We start from the raw sequence: 19,593 nt of genomic DNA on the forward strand, positions 1-19,593 counted from the left end.
CTCATTACCTGCTGCATTACAAGAGCATAGTAAAGTCCTTTATGTGCCATGAGTTCACCGTGTGTCCCCTGTTCAACAAGAACACCCTTCTCAAGGCCAGCAATAACATCAGCTGTCCTGATTGTAGAGAGTCTGTGAGCAATTACAATGGTGGTGCGCCCAGCCCTGGCCTTCAAAGAAGGATAAAAGAAAAAGAAATAAATAAAGAGAAAAAAAGACCTTAGCTAAAACACGAATTTCTTCACAATTCCATCCTATATTCCTTTATGTATAATTTAGAGAGATCAGATCTATTAAAATTAAACTCATGTCATAAATGATGTAGATTTCTCAAATATGTTGCTGTTAACCCACTTATGTGGTTTAATAAGACATTCTAGTGTTTATTTATATCTCATATTTTCTGACAATATGTTTGCAATCCATAGTTGTTCAGATATGGTTTAACATTTAAAAGTTCACATAGCTAAATTTATCTGGTTAACATTATGCCACAAGTTTCATTATTGACAGAGTGCTTTAAATCATGACTAATGCTTCACACCAGTTTTAGTATAATATGGGATGACTATAAAAGTGAAGAGGACTGCTTTGAAGACCTCTAGCTTAGAATTTCAGTTCAGAACTGAAGAAGCTTCTTGGATAATTAGTGAAAAATCTTTAAGGAAAACCCAAGAAAGTCCAGTTGCCTTTTGAAAAAAGCACCTTTGGGACAACCATGATCTGGATGACTGAGAATCTCCATAGACCTTTAGCTATGCACTCTAGCTTAAAGTATTTTGGAAAAAGAAAAATCTCTTGTCTCTCCAGGACCTTTGTCTAGTATAAATCATACTGTTTCTGACCCCAGCACTGGGACAAAATATAACAAACATCCACTTTCTGTTTTGTGGAAATGATTGCAAATTTCTGTTGGGGAGAGTATTGTGGTTTCATTGTATTCTCATAATAAGCATTTATTGTATACTTATTATATAAATTATATAAATAAAACCACTATTTCTTTACTGAAAACCACTTAGCAACATTCAAAATGCCTAAGTAGCTATCAAATAAATAAAGGAGCCACTTTCCAAATTTTCAGAGTATCATTTCAAATCCCCTGAATTTATCCTCTTAGATTTTTGGTCTTATGTCTAGATTGGCTTTTGATCTGTACACATTCTAAGAATGATGAAAATATTCATTATCATTTATTTTTATATTTTATATCTTTTTATAGTTTGGCTGACTAAAATAATGGAACTATTGTTTATATCAGGCAGATTTCACTTTCGTTTGGTGGATTGGGAATAATGGGAGACACCATCATTTGAAGCTGTTTAAACAAAGCTCCTGGTTTGGTAGATTTGGTAGATTAATTATGCGATAATATTGGGTAGTGTAGCTTCAGTTAAGAATGCTAACTCTTTGCAATGAGTCCTTTTATAAAATGGAAACAATCTCCTGATTCATAAAAGAAAGCAAGAACTGGAATGCTAAAGGAAAATTTCTGACTCTTTTCTCTGGAAAGTTCATTGGTATTAATAGAATAACCACAGGATAAATGTTTAATGAATCACCTTGTCAGAAATGACTAATACTGAAACTTATACTACAGAAAAACAAGACATGCAGATATAAGCACTAATAAAAGCACACATCCATCTGCACTACTTTTAGTCGTTCAGTTTTGAGCCAGATGCTCGTGAAATGGTTGGAAGCTCTTAAATTAAATGATAAGCTTTAGGTAAATGTTCTCTTAGAATGCAGAAGATCTTCATACACTGCCCTGTGTTCTTCAACATATTTTTAACTTTAATTGATTGCTTGTATACCAACACAACTGATTATATTTTTATCTGTGTCCTACAAAGAATAGCATGTCTCTGTTTTGTTTTCTTTGTACTTCACTGATTCATTTCATTTGTTATTTCAATTCAATTACCACACACCCTCATCATGAAATACATATTTTACTAAATCATACATATTTGAGTAAAATGTTCTTGTTTGAAAATAATTTGATCACCTGTGGATGCATTTACTTGCATTTATTTACCAACAGGCCTTTAATTTCTTAAAGTCATTCTTTAAGCTCTTCACCAGGGGTCTTCAAACGTGGCCCTTTTATGACTTGTAGACTTCAACTCCCAGAATTCCTCAGCCAGGCATGCTGGCTGAGGATTTCTGGGAGTTGAGGTCCACAAGTCATAAAAGGGCCAAGTTTGAAGACCCCTGCTCTACACAATCATATTTAACCAGCTACGTTTACCTTATCAAGTGCTGCTTGCACTATAGATTCACTCTGATTATCTAGAGCAGAGGTGGCCTCATCCAGTAGCAAGATCTTGGGGTTTCTGGCCAAGGCACGAGCAATAGCAATACGCTGTTTCTGACCACCACTGAGCTGCGCTCCTCTTTCTCCAACCATGGTATTAAATTTCTGGGATATTCAAAATACAGAAATGAAAACTCTTTATGCTCAGATGTGTTTCTAAGTGACAACAGATTATTAGTATTCAAGCAAGCATATTGAATATATTAGCCAAACACACAATATGTGCCTGCAGGTGCACATGGACACATACACAGTTTTAAAGCAAAGAGACCACTTTCTAACTGCAGATACTCTTTCTCATTGAATATAGAGGTGGCTTTGTTGCTCTCTTGACATTTTGATCAGATGAACTGTGCCAATAGTTTATCTTTCAAAAATCTCAGGAATAGCTTAATTAAACAATGACACGAAAGATTCTTAAAGGGAAAAAAGGAGGTCCCGTGTTGGCATGCTCTGAGTAACATCCATTAATATACATGTGTATGAATGCTGTATAAATACAACACTTCACTGCTCTACTTCTGAGCTACTGCATTGACTCTTAATGTTTCCAGTGTGATTAAAAATTGCCATTGCTCAAAAGAGAGTGTCTCTACTCAAAGTAAGTAAAAGAGTATATACTAATGCACGAACCCACCTTATAATTAACCATAATTAAACAAAGCCAGTCATTAAATATAATTAACTATTGACTGTAAGAACTGCACAATTGAGACAGCTAGTTCTATCTTCACTACAACAACAAAATATCATACTATGATGATTGAATATTCAGAAGACATAGCAGCTAATAATCTCATTCAGGAAAAGTTTTGGAAACACCCATGTAACCTGGATGCATATGCCTTTAATTTCCTATTAATTTAAGACTCTACCAGTGAAATGTATATGATCCAAGGTTATTTTAGCAAGAAAAACAAAGAAAATTATATAATAACTCTAAAAAATTGACCTAATTCTGAAGTATCAAGGTTTAGCAGAGAAGATGAGCTTAAGGAAAGATAAGGGGGTGGTGGTGGTAAGATTCCTTTTTCTGGGACCTCTGTATAGTTACCAAGCTCACTGCCCCTACAAAGGCATTTTATATTTCTTCATGTGACTTAAAATTACACTTTGCACCCTTTGAGGTTTCCATATTATTTTCAAAGGCAAAATACTTAATACAATAGATCAGGGGTTCCCAACCAGGGGTGCTTGCACCCCCTGGGGGTATGAGACAATATTCTAGGGGGTGCAAAAACTGGGTTTTCAAAATTATAGTGTATGTGCATAATTTGTTGCCATTATTTCAAACTTTTTCTAAGGGTGCAGGGTATAGAAAAGTTTGGGAACCACTGCAATAGATGATCTCTGGGACATTTTCAGAAAAATGAATAAAGATTTCTGACTTTTAATTGGCTAAACAGTATAGAAAAAAAGAGATTGCCCACACTATCCACTCTAATTTTTACAGTTGGATGAAAATAAAATTGGTGTCGCCAGGATTTATATGCAAGACTCATGAATGTCACTCTACTGAAGAACTCAAAACAAAGCTCAGAATTATTTAAACTTTTGCACTTGGGTCTATTTGGGGGATGATAGGGCCTTATTACAGAACAAAGAAGACCTCAGAAACAGAAACTTTCCAATACCTGACAAGCATGATATTAAATGTCATTCATAATCTTGATGATGACATATTGAAACACTCAGAGGGATATACAACATACGCAAATATATATTTGCTATAACTTCAAATGAATGCAGTATGATGTTTTGCAGACTAACCGCTCAAATTCTTTATAGATTTTTCCTCAAGCGTGTGGAAGCATTTCATAAGTAAAGATTAACTGTTACGAAAATTCATTTAAGTTAGTTTGATAATATTATAGAGCATGCTTGAAAGAAAACTTGAATTGTGGGTGTAGGTGGAAAGCGTGCTTTATTGTTTAGTGATAGAAATAAATTCCACCTTTTTGTCTAACTAGCAATAGAAAAAGATCAGAGGAGCAACTCTGTTTGTGGGTGTGTGCATGTGTGTGCCCATGTGAAAGCAGGCTAAATAGCAATTCAGACCACAACAGAAGCCCTCTCTCTTTTGTACATTTACTCATTTGGATATAATGGGTGGGGCTTTGATCCCAACATTCCGCATTTTTTAGCTTCTTGCAAAGACTTTTGCCCAGGTTTTTTTGTTTTTTAAAATCATTGCAGACATTCCTACAAAGAGCAACACTGGTAATTATTAGTTTAACAAAGTCTGGTTACAGATGTTAGATATAAAGAATCAGCTAAACAACAAGGTGTCAAGAGTCAAGGTTAGTTGGATATCACTGGCTTCAATAAATTGCTCTATGATAAATTATATTGTGCTTAAAGAAAAAAAGTGTGATAGACCTGAAAAGCACATAAATGGGTGAGGACAAACAGATTAGTAAAGGTAAAGGTTCCCCCGCACATGTGTGCTAGTCGTTTCCGACTCTAGGGGCTGGTGCTCATCTCCGTTTCAAAGCCAAAGAGCCAGCGCTTGTCCGAGGACGTCTCTGTGGTCATGTGGCCGGCATGACTAGACACCAAAGGCACACGGAACGCTGTTACCTTCCCACCGTAGTCGTCCCTATTTTTCTACTTGCATTTTTATGTGCTTTCGAACTGCTAGGTTGGCAGAAGCTGGGACAGGTAACAGGCGCTCACTCTGTTATGCGGCACTCAGGATTCGACCCGCCAAACTGCCGACCTTCTGATAGACAAGCTCAGTGTCCTAACCCACTGAGCCACCGCGACCCTATACAAACAGATTATCCAATCCTTATTAGAGTATCATCCTTACAAGAATTTGAAAATTGTGCTACATACATCAGGAAGTTTCATTATGAAGTCATAAGCATTTGCTTCTTTAGCTGCTTGTTCAATTTCAGCATCAGTAATATCTTCTCTGCCATAACGAATATTGCCTGCAATTGTGGTAGCAAACAAAACTGGTTCTTGGCTTACAATGCCGATGTTTTCCCTCATCCATTTGATATTAAGCGTCCGAATATCATGCCCATCTATGGTGATCTGCGGGAAGGAAAATAGAACTTTGTAAGAGCCAAAAGTGTAGATGTTTGATTGCTAGATTCAGACAGCTTTTTTAGATACTGTACCTTACAGGTTTTGTTGTTGGTGTTGTCAGCCCTTTTATTGAAAAGTCAAGTCCAGAAGTCCCAGTGTTAAGATATCATAGTTATCCTTGCATTAAAATGAACCTACCTGTCCTTGTGGTGGATCATAAAATCTTTGCAAAAGTTGAATAGTAGTGCTTTTCCCACAACCACTGGAACCAACAAGAGCAATGGTCTGTCCAGGTTGTATTTTTAAATTCAAACCTCTAAGAATCTGGAATTATTCAACATATAAAAATATACATTTAAAATGTTTTAGTCACCTCTCTGGCTTAATGCAGTACAGGTCATGCCTGAAATACATGAAAAATATTCTGGAAGATTATCTAACATATTTTTAGTCAGTGAAAACGTTCTAAAAATGAGGGACTTATTTAAGATATCTAAGAAAGATCTTTATCTTCTATAACTACACATTTTTATTACTGCTAGAACATTTCTATTTTGTAATGAAGCTTGTAATTACATATTCCTAAGACCTTTCCCTGATCATACAGAAAACAGCTTTTCTTTTACAGGCCTAAAAAGAGGTAGAAAAAAAACTGTCTTACCTGAATATTTGGTCTAGAAGGGTAACTGAAAAATATATTTTTGAATTCAATTTCTCCTCGGAGTCTATCCAGCTTGAATCCTTCAGTGGAACTGCTATCTATGGGACGAGGCTAGAAAAATAATTGGGAAAGAAATCTGTACTTTTTATACATACAGATTTAATTCAGGCAAGTTTTTCTCCAATGTTAAATAAGTATGAGATGTAAAGTATGAGAAATGATGCATTATTTTTCTTCTTACAGAATTGCATTTCTGAGAAATATAGCTGCCTTTTCAAATAAGAAATAGATGTCCTATAAATTTCAAAGCCATGGCTTGACTATACGAGAATCATTAGCAATTAAGGCTAATTAGGTTCAAACATATTGTTGTTGTTGTTAGCTGCGAAGTCATGTCCGACCAATCGCGACCCCATGGACAACGTTCCTCCAGGCCTGCCTGTCCTCTACCATCTTCTGGAGTCCATTTAAGCTCACACTTACTGCTTCAGCAACTCCATCCAGCCACCTCATTCTCTGTCGTCCCCTTCTTCTCTTGCCCTCAATCTTTCCCAGCATTAGGCTCTTCTCCAGTGAGTCCTTCCTTCTCATTAGGTGGCCAAAGTATTTAGAGCAGTCAGGGTTGATCTCCTCTAGGACTGACCAGTTTATTTATTTATTTATTTATTTATTTATTTATTTATTTATTTATTTATTTATTTATTTATTTATTTATTTATTTATTTATTTATTTATTTATATTTATATACCACCCTTTCCCGAAGGACTCAGGGCGGTTTACAGGGCATTTAAAAGACAGTCAATACAAACATTAAAACAAATTAAAAGAGATTAAATAGAACCCTGAGAAAATTAAAACCCAGTTAAAATTAAAATTAAAAATATTCTCAGCCTGGGCCAGAGAGCTCGAAGAGCCAGGTCTTCAGGTCCCGGCGGAATGAACGGAGGTTGGGGGCAGTCCTAAGCTCCGCAGGCAGCTGGTTCCACAGGGCAGGCGCACCCACTGAGAAGGCCCTACCCCTGGGTGTTACCTGTCTTTAACCGGCGGCACCCTGACAAGACCCTCCCTGTGTGAGCGCACTGGACGAAGGGAACTTGATGCTGGTAGCAGGTGTTCCCTCAAATATCCCGGACCCTCGCCATTTAGGGCTTTATAGGTCATCACCAGCACCTTGAATCTCACCCGAAGGGCAACTGGAAGCCAATGCAGCTCGCGGAGCAGAGGTGTTACACGGGAATATCGGGAAACTCCCATCACTACTCGCGCGGCTGCATTCTGCACCAGCTGAAGCCTCCGGGTGGTCCTCAAGGGCAGCCCCATGTAGAGAGCGTTGCAGTAGTCTAAACGGGAGGTCACGAGCGCATGAGTGACTGTGCGTAGGGCATCTCGGTCCAGGTAGGGTCGCAACTGGCGCACCAGGCGAACCTGGCCAAAAGCCCCCCTGGTCACAGTTCCTATATGGTCTTCAAAAGTGAGCTGCGAATCCAGGAGGATGCCCAAGTTGCGAGCCCCATCAATGTGGGGTAACACCTCACCCCCCATCGTTAGAGATGGAATAGTCTGGTTGACCCGAGATGCCGGTATGCACAGCCACTCAGTCTTGGCAGGATTGAGACGAAGCCTGTTTCTCCCCATCCAGACCCGGACCGCTTTCAGGCAATGGGACATCACGGCGAGGGCATCGCTGGGTTGGTTTGGGGTGGAGAAAAAAAGTTGGGTATCATCAGCGTACTGATGATACCCCACCCCATAATCACGAATGATCTCGCCCAGCGGCTTCATATAGATGTTAAACAGGAGGGGCGAGAGAACCGACCCCTGAGGAACTCCACAAACAAGAGGCCTCAGGGAGGACCTCTGCCCTCCCGTCAACACCGACTGCAAGTGGCCCAGGAGATAGGAGGAGAACCACCGCAAAACAGTGCCTCCCACTCCCAACCCCCTGAGACGCCGCAGTAGGATACCATGGTCGATGGTATCGAAAGCTGCTGAGAGGTCTAATAGGACTAGGAAAGAGGAACAACCCCTGTCCCGAGCCCGCCAGAGATCATTCACCAGCACGACCAATGCCGTCTCCGTGCTGTGCCCAGGCCTGAAACCCGATTGGTACGGGTCCAGTTTGATCGCCTAGCAGTCCAAGGGACTCGCAGGAGTCTTCGCCAGCACAGTAGTTCAAAGGCCTCAATTCTTTGGTGCTCAGCCTTTTTTATGGTCCAACTTTCACTAGCATACATTGCAACTGGGAAGACCATAGGCTTGACTATATGCACTTTGTTGACAGGGTGATGTCTCTGCTTTTTAGTGTGCTGTCTAGATTTGCCATGGCTTTCCTCCCAAGGAGCAAGCGTCTTTTAATTTCTTGGCTACAGTCCCCATCTGCAGTGAAAATAAAATCTGTCACTACCTCCATTTTCTTCCTCATCTATTTGCCAGGAATTGAGAGGGCTGGATGCCATGATCTTGGTTTTCTTAATGTTAAGTTTCAACCCAAGTTTTACACTCTCCTTCTTCACCCGCAACAAGAGGCTCTTTAGTTCTTCTTCACTTTCTGCCATTAGAGTGGAATCATCTGCATATCTTAGGTTGTTGATATTTCTTCCGGCAATCTTAATTCCAACTTTTGATTCATCTAGCCCTGCCTTTCCCATGATGTGCTTTGCATATAAGTTAAATAGGCAGGGCGACAGTATACAGCCTTGCCGGACTCCTTTCCCAATTTTGAACCAATCAGTGGTTCTATGTCCAGTTCTCACTGTTGCTTCTTGGCCCAAATATAGGTTTCTCAAGAGACAAATAAGATGGTCTGGTACGCCCATCTCTTTAAGAACTTGCCACAGTTTGTTATGATCCACACAATCAAAGGCTTTAGCATAGTCAATGAAGCAGAAGTAGATGTTTTTCTGGAACTCTCTAGCTTTCTCCATGATCCAGCGTATCTTGGCAATTTGATCTCTAGTTCCTCTGCCTCTTCGAAATCCTGCCTGTACTTCTGGTAGTTCTCGATCCAAATACTGCTGGAGTCTTTTCCAATCCTGTGGCCACTGTAGAGTTTTCCAAATTTGCTGGCAAATTGAGTGCAGCACTTTTACTGCATCGTCTTTTAAAATTTTGAATAGCTCAGCTGGAATACTGTCACCTCCACTAGCTTTGTTGTTGCTCAGCTTTTCTAAGGCCCACTTCACTTCACATTCTAGGATGTCTGGCTCGAGGTCAGTGACCACCTCATTGTGATTATCAGGGACGTTAAGCTCATTCTTGTATAGTTCTTCTGTGTAATTTTGCCACCTCTTCTTAATCTCTTCTGCCCCTGTTAGGTCCCTGCCATTTTGGTCCTTTATCGTGCCCATTTTTGCATGAAACATTCCCTTCATCTCTCCAATTTTCTTGAAAAGATTTCTGGTCCTCCCTACTCTATTGTTTTCTTCTATTTCTTTGCACTGTTCATTTAAGAAGGCATTCTTATCTCTTCTAGCTATTCTCTGGAATTCTGCATTCAATTGAGTGTATCTTTCTTTTTCTCCCTTGCCTTTCGATTCTCTCCTTTTCTCAGCTATTTGCAAAGCTTCCTCAGACAGCCATTTTGCTTTCTTGCATTTCTTTTTCTTTGGGATGGTTTTGGTTGCTACTTGTTGTACAATGTTGTGAACCTCTGTCCATAGTTCTTCAGGCACTCTGTCTATCAGATCTAATTCCTTAAATCTATTTGTCACCTCTACTTTGTATTTATCAGGGATATGATTTAGTTCATATCTGAGTGGCCTAGTGCTTTTCCCTACTTTATTCAGTTTAAGCCTAAACTTTGCAACAAGAAGCTCATGGTCTGAACCACAGTCAGCTCCTGGTCTTGTTTTTACTGACTGTATAGAGCTTCTCCATCTTTGGCTGCAGAACATATAGTCAATCTGATTTCTGTGTTGACCGTCTGGTGATGTCCATGTGTAGAGCCGTCTCTTGGGTTGTTGGAAAAGAGTGTTTGCTATGACCATCGTATTCTCTTGACAAAATTCTATCAGCCTGTGCCTTGCTTCGTTTTGTACTCCAAGTCCAAACTTGCCTGTTATTCCGGTTATCTTTTGGCTTCCTACTTTAGCATTCCAATCCCCCATGATCATAAGGACATCATTTTTTGGTGTTAGTTCTATAAGGTGCTTTAGAGTTTCATAGAACCGGTCAATTTCATCCTCTTCAGCACTGGTGGTTGGGGCATAGACCTGGACTACTGTGATATTGAATGGTTTGCCTTGGATTCGAACTGAGATCATTCTGTCATTTTGTGGATTGTATGCCAGTATTGCTTTTCCTACTCTTTTATTGACTATGAAGGCTACTCCATTTCTTCTGAGGGATTCTTGCCCACTGTAGTATACCTGATGGTCATCTGAATTAAATTCACCCATTCCTGTCCATTTTAGTTTGCTGATACCTAAGATGTCAATTTTCAGTCTTGTCATCTCTTGTTTGACCACATCCAGCTTTCCTTGATTCATGGATCTTACATTCCAGGTTTCTATGGAGAAAAAATCTTTACAGCATCGGACTTTCCTTTCACCACCAGACACATCCACAGCTAAGTGTCCTTTTGGCTTTGGCCCAGTCACTTCATTCTTTCTGGCGCTACTAGTACTAGCTCTCTGCTCTTCCCCAGTAGCATATTGGACGCCTTCCGACCTGAGGGGCTTATCTTCCAGCGTCATATCATTTTGCCTTTTGGTACTGTCCATAGGGTTTTCATGGCAAAGATGCTGGAGTGGGTTGCCATTTCCTTCTCCAGTGGATCACGTTTTGTCAGAACTCTCTGCTATGACCTTTCCATCTTGGGTGGCCCTGCACAGCATAGCTCATAGCTTCATTGAATTTCGCAAGCCCCTTCGCCATGACAAGGCAATAATCCATGAAGGGGTCAAACATATTAGGAACGTCGTTTGTGATACCTGTTATATTCATATAATTGTCAGATGCAAGCAACCAGAAACATTTGTGAATAGGCCCAAGTAGATACTTTATTGCTGATCACCTTTATTACAAGAATCTTGCCTGATTGTCTGTCCTACCTTGGGAAATGACAGATAAAGATCTAAGGGCTTGATCTCAGACACTTCCTCCCCTTAACCAACTTTTTACTTCCCCTAGAGGGGTCACCTCGCCTTCTACTGGTAATTCCACTACACCAAAAATCAACAAATTAAATGTTCTGAAACTTAACCAACAATTGAAACAAAGATAGGAAACAATTCGGCTCTTGCCTTCAGTTTATATACTTCCATTCATAACTTCCAAATGGGCAATTTATTGTTTTGAAGTTAGAATAGTAAATAAAGGAAATCAAATAGAATGTTGCTGAATAAGAAAAAATATTTAAGTTGAGTTCATCCTCTATTTTCAGTGCTGAAATAGTTCACAAGTTATATTCTCATTTTATTCATGTGAATGTGCTAAGAAAGGCAGTGAGGTTTTAGATTTAATCTTTGAAATACCACTATTGTCATAGACTCTTCTTTCCAAAGCAGGATACTCCCGCATGATTTAATTTAATTTAATTTTAATTTTATTAGATTTATATACCGCCCTTTCCCGAAGGACTCAGGGTGGTTTACAGGGTATTTTACAATCACACCAATACAAAATACAAAAGTTAAAAAACAATTAAAAAGATTAAATTATCCCTGAAAATAAAAACCCCAGTTAAAAATTCTCAGCCTGGGCCGGAGAGCTCAAAGAGCCAAGTCTTCAGGTCCTGGCGGAATGAACGCAGGTCAGGGGCAGTCCTGAGCTCCACGGGCAGCTGGTTCCAGAGGGCAGGCACACCCACAGAGAAGGCCCTCTCCCTGGGTGTTATCCGCCGGCAATCTTTTACCACCGGCACCCTGACAAGACCCTCCCTGTGTGAGCGCACTGGACGAAGGGAACTTGATGCTGGCAGCAGGTGTTCCCTCAAATATCCTAAACCCAAGCCATTCAGGGCTTTATAGGTCATCACCAGCACCTTGAATCTCACCCGGAGGGCAACCGGAAGCCAATGCAGCTCACAGAGTAGAGGTGTTACATGGGAGTATCGGGAAACCCCCATCACAACTCACGCGGCCGCATTCTGCACCAGTTGAAGCCTCCGAGTGGTCCTCAAGGGCAGACCCATGTAAAGAGCATTGCAGTAGTCTAAACGGGAGGTCACGAGCGCATGAGTGACTGTGCGTAGGGCATCTTGGTCCAGGTAGGGTCACAACTGGCGCACCAGGCGAACCTGGGCAAAAGCCCCCCTGGTCACGGCTTCTATATGATCATCAAAATTGAGCCATGAGTCCAGGAGGACGCCCAAGTTGCGAGCCCTATCAACGGGGGGTAACACCTCACCCCCCATCGTTAAAGGTGGAATAGTTTGGTTAGCCCGAGATGCCGATATGCACAGCCACTCAGTCTTGGCAGGATTGAGACGAAGCCTGTTTCTCCCCATCCAGACCCGGACCGCCTCCAGGCAACAGGACATCACGTTGAGGGCATCGCTGGGTTGGTTCAGGGTGGAGAAAAAAAGTTGGGTATCATCAGCGTACTGATGATACCCCACCCCGAAATCACGAATGACCTTACCCAGTGGCTTCATATAGATGTTGAACAGGAGGGGCAAGAGAACCGACCCCTGAGGAACTCCACAAATGGGAGGCCTCGGGGTGGATCTCTGCCCTCCCATCAACACCGACTGCGAGTGGCCCAGGAGATAGGAGGAAAACCACCGTAAAACGGTGCCTCCCACTCCCAGCCCCCTGAGACACCGCAGTAGGATACCATGGTTGATGGTATCGAAAGCCGCTGAGGGATCTAATAGGACTAGGACAGAGGAGCAACCCCTGTCCCGAGCCCACCAGAGATCATTCACCAGCGCGACCAATGCCGTCTCCGTGCTGTGCCCGGGCCTGAAACCCGATTTAGTTCAATGTTTTTCAAATGTAATATGTGAGCTTCAGATCCCAGAATTCTCCAGTCTTAAAGTTGTCAAGTTTGAACATACTCAAACTTAGATTCATTTGCAATTAGATTCTAAATCCATAACAAGGAATCAACATTTTATGCAATTGCCTGGTTAGTCAAAGGGTTCCTCTGTTGCTTCAAGTGATATGCCATAGCCCATAGATACCTTTTTGATAATTTTAAAGACTTGGTAGGCTGCTCCTCGAGCATTGGCCACATTCTCCAAATTGGGGGAAGCCTGTCCAAGGGCAAATGCACCAACAAGCACAGAAAAGAAAATCTGTCAAGTAAAAGAAATAAAATAGTTTAATACAAGTGCTCAATTCTGTAGATTCAATTAATAAGTCAGCAGAGTAATTACAGTCAGTATGAGGGTGCAGGGTGGCCAGAGATCTGGTGCAGCAACTCTGGAGCTGCATGGTCTCCCTATCCAGAATATAGCTATAGTTCTCATAGTTTGATTTAAACATAGTTATAAATAGTAACAATTCATAATATGATCATTTCATATAATCAGGCAGCACTAATGTTTTATTTATATCTCTTTTGATGAAAGCCACCTTAATTCAAAGGTAATTTTCCCACCAAGAAGAATTTAAGATTAGTAACATGATTTTCAGCACAGATCATCTTGTTGGGTATATGCTGCAAATAAGCAATCTTGTTTAAATTCTCTATAATGAAAAACTATTGGCATCTCCCCCAAAAGCAACAGAATACTGTGGAGATAGATAGATAGATAGATAGATAGATAGATAGATAGATAGATAGATAGATAGATAGATAGATAGATAGATAGATAGATAGATAGATATAGATATAGATATAGATATAGATAGATAGATAGATAGATAGATAGATAGATAGATAGATAGATAGATAGATAGATAGATAGATAGATAGATAGATAGATATAAAGGTAAAGGTAAAGGTTCCCCCGCACTTGCGTGCTAGTCGTTTCCGACTCTAGGGGCCGGTGCTGATCTCCGTTTCAAAGCCGAAGAGCCAGCGCTTGTCCGAGGACGTCTCCGTGGTCATGTGGCTGGCATGACTAGACGCCAAAGGCGCACGGAACGCTGTTACCTTCCCACCGTAGTGGTCCCTATTTTTCTACTTGCATTTTTTACGTGCTTTCGAACTGCTAGGTTGGCAGAAGCTGGGACGAGTAACAGGCGCTCACTCTGTTACGCGGCACTCGGGATTCGACCCGCCAAACTGCCGACCTTCCGATCGACAAGCTCAGCGTCTTAACCCACTGAGCCACCGCGTCCCTTAGATAGATATAGATATAGATATATAGATATATAGATATATAGATATAGATAGATAGATATGTGTGTGTGTGTGTGTACACACACACACACATACACACACACATATATATATATTCTTAATAATTTTAAAAATATGAATCCCAGGCAGATTTACTTAAAGTATAAAATCTTTGAACACCGGGATGGATAGAAAACAGTCATTTATTGCTAAAAGATCATAATAAGCAATAAAAAGTAACTGTTTAAAGTATATCTACCTAATCTAAGCTTTCGCTGGTCCTCTGCCAGCGTCATCAGAGAAAGCATTGAAGGTTTGAAAAACCGTTGGTAAGCCTGTTTGGTTCTGTGCTCTGCTCATTGGCCGTGTGATGGACCTTGCTCTAGCCAATTGTGATTGTTCTGACTGTCTCACATCGCTTCCCTTGCAATCTGGTCTTACTGTCCCCTTTTTAAAAAATTTCTCCTCCCTATCTGTTTTGGTTTGACTACCTTAACTGATCTTGTTTTCTTTTGCTGTTCCTCATCCAATGTCATAGCTGTTGGTATTTGTATTTCCTTGTTCTCTGTGTCCTCCTTCTCTACCCTCCTTGCCTGTGATTGCCCATTCTGTGCTATGCCTGGCTTTCCCTCTTGACTCCCTTCTGTGATTTCTGCAAACAGCTTCCCGCCCCGATTCACTTGCACATATGACTTTTTTTTAGTGCTTATCCACTGATCTTTATCTGATCCCTGGACTAGCCACCCCAATGTTTTTTGTTTATTGATAGGCCGCCCTTGCTTTCTGCTATCTGATTTAGTTGATCTTTCTGTATTTGGACATTCTTTGTGTGTTGGTGTGTATGTGTGTTGCGGCACTCTCTTTCCTTGGTTCACCCATATCTGTTCAATTGGGGTTGTTTTCAGATCATTTCTTGTCTTCTCAGCTAGTTGTTGCATGATTGGTATCTTCTTTTTCTTATGAGTCGTTTTATCCTCTGTTTGCTGTATTTCTTTAGATGGGTCACACGTTCGCTGGTTATTTTCCTTGCCTTGGGATGGTCACTTTCGTCTGTTTATTGTGCCTGTCCATCCATCTATTCCTGTTAAGCTCCTGTCTTCCAGGTGCTCTCTATCTGTTTGTGCATGCACGTGACATTGTCTTCTGTTCCCTTGCTATATCCACCTCCGATCTTCGGGAGTTATTGCATGATTGTTTGTTGTCTGTTCCTGTTTTTTGGGCTCGGTGGGTTGTTGTGTTTTAGATATCTCTTCCGGTGTCCTGGTTGTCCAACTTTGATTTCTTTTGGTTTCTCTCCTTTTCATCATGGGTAGATCTTTCTGTTGCTGTTAATGTGCCTTTAATGCCTGATAGGCGTGTGGCAATTCTATGTGGCGATTAATTGTAAATTTATCTGAGAACCAGGCTTCCTTGAGTAATCTGCCTCCTTTGGAGGTGTCTTGGGCAATGGTCTGTGCCCTTGCAAAGTTGAAGAAGTGGTTGTTATTGACCATATGTGTCCATATTTGTGAATATTGTTCATGTCTTTTTATTGCAAGCTTATGTTCATGGATTCTTGTCTTTAATTGTTTGGATGTTTCTCTGATATAGCTACATTGGCAGTCATTGCATCTCACCCTATAGATTACTGATGATTTTTCTTTTACAGATAGTTGTTCTTTTGGGCGCATCAACTTGGTACGGAGTGTCTGGTTTGGCCGGTGTGCCACATTATTGTTATGTGGTGCCAATATTCTTGCCGTTGCCTCTAAAACCCCATTTATGTATGGAATTGTCATCCAAGTTGTATTTGCCAAGCCATTTTGTGTCAAACGTGGTTCTTGGTGCCTACTGTAATGCCAAATAAAATTTGTTGGGTAGCTGTTACGTCTAAAGGTAAAGGTTCCCCCACACATGCGTGCTAGTCGTTTCCGACTCTAGGGGCCAGTGCTCATCTCCATTTAGAAGCTGAAAAGCCAGCACTTGTCCAAGGACATCTCCATGGTCATGTGGCCAGCATGACTAGATGCCAAAGGCGCACAGAACGCTGTTACCTTCCCACTGTAGTGGTCCCTATTTTTCTACTTGCATTTTTACGTGCTTTCGAACTGCTAGGTTGGCAGAAGCTGGGATGAGTAACAGGCGCTCACTCTGCTATGCGGCACTTGGGATTCGACCCGCCAAACTACCGACCTTCTGATCAACAAGCTCAGCATCCTAACCCACTGAGCCACTGCGTCACAGCTGCATACCCGATATAGATGATCACGTTCCTTGTCCTTGGCTCTTTTTGTGTTACAGTGTGTGTCTAAACATTTGAATAATGTGCGGATGCAGATCTTGTGGGATGTGGGGTGATTACTTTTATGATTAAGCACCCTATGTGTGTGTGTCCCTTTTCTATAAACGGATGTGTGGAGGGTGCCATTTGTTTGGCGACTGATTGACACATCGAGGAAAGCTAAGGTGCCATTGGCTTCCTCCTCTGCTGTAAACTGGATATCCGGAAATATTGAATTTAGCTGTCTCATGAAATCAATCTTATCCTTACGTTTGATGATGGTGAATGTGTCATCAACATATCTTGCCCAAAATTTGGGTTGATAGCTGGCCATTACTTTGGATTCAAGTAAAAAAGTCATATGTGCAAGTGAATCGGGGCGGGAAGCTGTTTGCAGAAATCACAGAAGGGAGTCAAGAGGGAAACCCAGGCATAGCACAGAATGGCCAATCACAGGCAAGGAGGGTAGAGAAGGAGGACACAGAGAACAAGGAAATACAAATACCAACAGCTATGACATTGGATGAGGAACAGCAAAAGAAAACAAGATCAGTTAAGGTAGTCAAACCAAAACAGATAGGGAGGAGAAATTTTTAAAAAAGGGGACAGTAAGACCAGATTGCAAGGGAAGCGATGTGAGACAGTCAGAACAATCACAATTGGCTAGAGCAAGGTCCATCACACGGCCAATGAGCAGAGTGCAGAACCAAACAGGCTTACCAACGGTTTTTCAAACCTTCAATGCTTTCTCTGATGACGCTGGCAGAGGACCAGCGAAAGCTTAGATTAGGTAGATATACTTTAAACAGTTACTTTTTATTGCTTATTATGATCTTTTAGCAATAAACGACTGTTTTTTATCCATCTCGGTGTTCAAAGATTTTATACTTTAAATGTATGTTTATATGTATGTACGTACGTACGTACGTATATACTATACTATACTATACTATACTATACTATACTATACTATACTATACTATACTATACTATACTATACTAATCTCTCTTTGTGCACATGTCTGTAAAACTCCTTCATTTTCATGTGCATCACATGCGTGACACAAATGAAAAAATGTGGGAGTTGGTTGCATAGTTGTGGCCACCACCTTCACTTTTCTGATCTCTTCAAACGCCTCTAACAGCACTTTCAGTGTCACGTGGTGGGATCCTGGTATCCCAAATCCTCTCTACTGTCAGAGATCATTCATTTGGCAACCTAACATTCATTGGAATTAATTGGTACTTGAGTACGGGCTTACCTATATATGCATGTCTATACGTAGATTTAATCGATATTTGACTACTTTTAATGCCAACAGAATAAATTCAGGTATATTTTCGGTATGACTTCATCCATTATGTTTTGAGGAAGATGCTCTTTGTCTTAGAAAATATTTTGCATCCCTGCCTCATGCATTCTAGTTACACCCAAAGTCCCAAGACAGGTGCCTATCTAACAATGACTTTATTAGAACTTTTCTTTTTCTTAAGCCAACAAATCCTGAAAGAACCTTTTGATTTATTAGATGATAGATTTATTAAATTTATTTAATAGATTTATTAGATATATAGTTATTTTAAACATTTGCACTCAATAGAAAATGTAAACTTACAATTAATACTTTTCCGATATCATAGTTATCCTTTTCATCTACTGTTAGCTTGGTTCCATACCAGAAGGCAAGGGCATAGCATCCATAGATCAAAAACTGGGACACACCCATTGAAATGTTAGTGGTGATAGTCTTTTTTGTTCCAAGAGACTGAGCCTCTTCTAGATTTTTGTCATACCTGAAAACAGATCAAGCATGTTAGATTTAGGACAGTTTTATAATACATCTTTTTTTTATTATTTTAATAAAAAATCCCATTTATATCCCGGCCTTCCCTGAAGACTCAGGGTGGCTTACAATTTAAAGCACAAATCAATGTGCTTAGCAATAGCCTTCATTCTATGTATATGCCTGCTTATTAGGGCTTTCGGCCTAATAAGCGGCATTATTACAAAGTCAGCTTATTGCCCCCAACAATCTGGGTCCTCATTTTACCTACCTCCGAAGGATGGAAGGCTGAGTCAACCTTGAGCCTGGTGGGATGCGAACCTGCACTAATTGCAGGCAGCTGGTGTTACTTAAGGAGGCATTAGCCCACTGCTCCACCAAGGCTCATATATCATATATCTTTCCTATAAGCAAACATTTGTACCTTTTAATCATTCCTCTAAAAAGATTCAGTTCCTGGAGCTGTTGAAATCTCACTGACATTTCCTTGGATCTGTCTTTTTACAAGACATTTCCCTGAGAAAAGGAGGGACATACATCATGTGTAACTGATGTTACACATTGGTTGAAATTAGGTACAAATTACAGGAACAAGCCAGAGCACATTATGAACTTTAACATCACGTGAATAAATTGGATCTCCAAAATTTTCGTGATTATTCAGCAACAGGAAAACTTTTTCATAATCCAAGTTACCATCCTGACTGTGGGAACTATTGGCAACATTAATTTAAGTAGGTGAAGTACATTTGTATACTACATTGGAGCATTGCTTTTGTTCCTGATGTTTTTTTGCTTCCCGTTAGTTTTTGGAAAGAGAGAAGGGGGAAAAATCTAATCTATACAATTTTTCATGACGTACTTAATCTCAAGTCCAAAGAATAGTTATTTATAGAGAGAGATCAAACAGCCTGATGGCTGGAAATCTAAGGTTTGGAAAAGGCTTAATGTGACTGTATCTGTTTTTGATCCTTTGATCCTGTTCTACTTTATAAAGATCTGGGGAAGATTGCAGAAGCACTACTACTTAACACATATTAATATAAAATATTAACATAAAATGAATCCAGACAAACTGGTTGGTATCTTGGCATAAGGCAGTGTCCTATGGACATGTAAATGTCATCTTACCTTGCTATAGCTTTCTTCTGTCCATTGAAAGCAACAACTGTCCTGATGGCTGACAAAATTTCTTCTGCCACAGACCCTGCCTTGGCATAAGCTAGTAGCTCCTTTGCAGTCAATGTTGAAAGTATCTGGTTCAAGAAAAATAATGGAACTCAATTTCTAGAATTCTAT

The 19,593-nt window shown here is 40.4% G+C and overlaps 1 protein-coding gene across 1 annotated transcript in view; it reads right to left on the reverse strand.

Annotated features, from left to right (window-relative positions):
- The window catches only part of ABCB5 (ATP binding cassette subfamily B member 5), a gene marked incomplete at both ends in the record, with an annotated part of 80,678 nt that overhangs the window by 32,896 nt on the left and 28,189 nt on the right, over nucleotides 1-19,593 (reverse strand). The window contains 8 exons of the mRNA XM_081346257.1: nucleotides 9-170; nucleotides 2,255-2,425; nucleotides 5,159-5,362; nucleotides 5,555-5,680; nucleotides 6,018-6,128; nucleotides 13,145-13,258; nucleotides 18,127-18,304; nucleotides 19,426-19,550. Of these exons, the coding sequence (XP_081202383.1) occupies nucleotides 9-170; nucleotides 2,255-2,425; nucleotides 5,159-5,362; nucleotides 5,555-5,680; nucleotides 6,018-6,128; nucleotides 13,145-13,258; nucleotides 18,127-18,304; nucleotides 19,426-19,550 (1,191 nt within the window). The remainder of the gene's footprint in view (nucleotides 1-8; nucleotides 171-2,254; nucleotides 2,426-5,158; nucleotides 5,363-5,554; nucleotides 5,681-6,017; nucleotides 6,129-13,144; nucleotides 13,259-18,126; nucleotides 18,305-19,425; nucleotides 19,551-19,593) is intronic.

This window comes from Vipera berus (genome assembly GCF_964194415.1).
Source record: "Vipera berus genome assembly, chromosome: Z".
Taxonomy (NCBI): Eukaryota; Metazoa; Chordata; class Lepidosauria; order Squamata; family Viperidae; genus Vipera; species Vipera berus.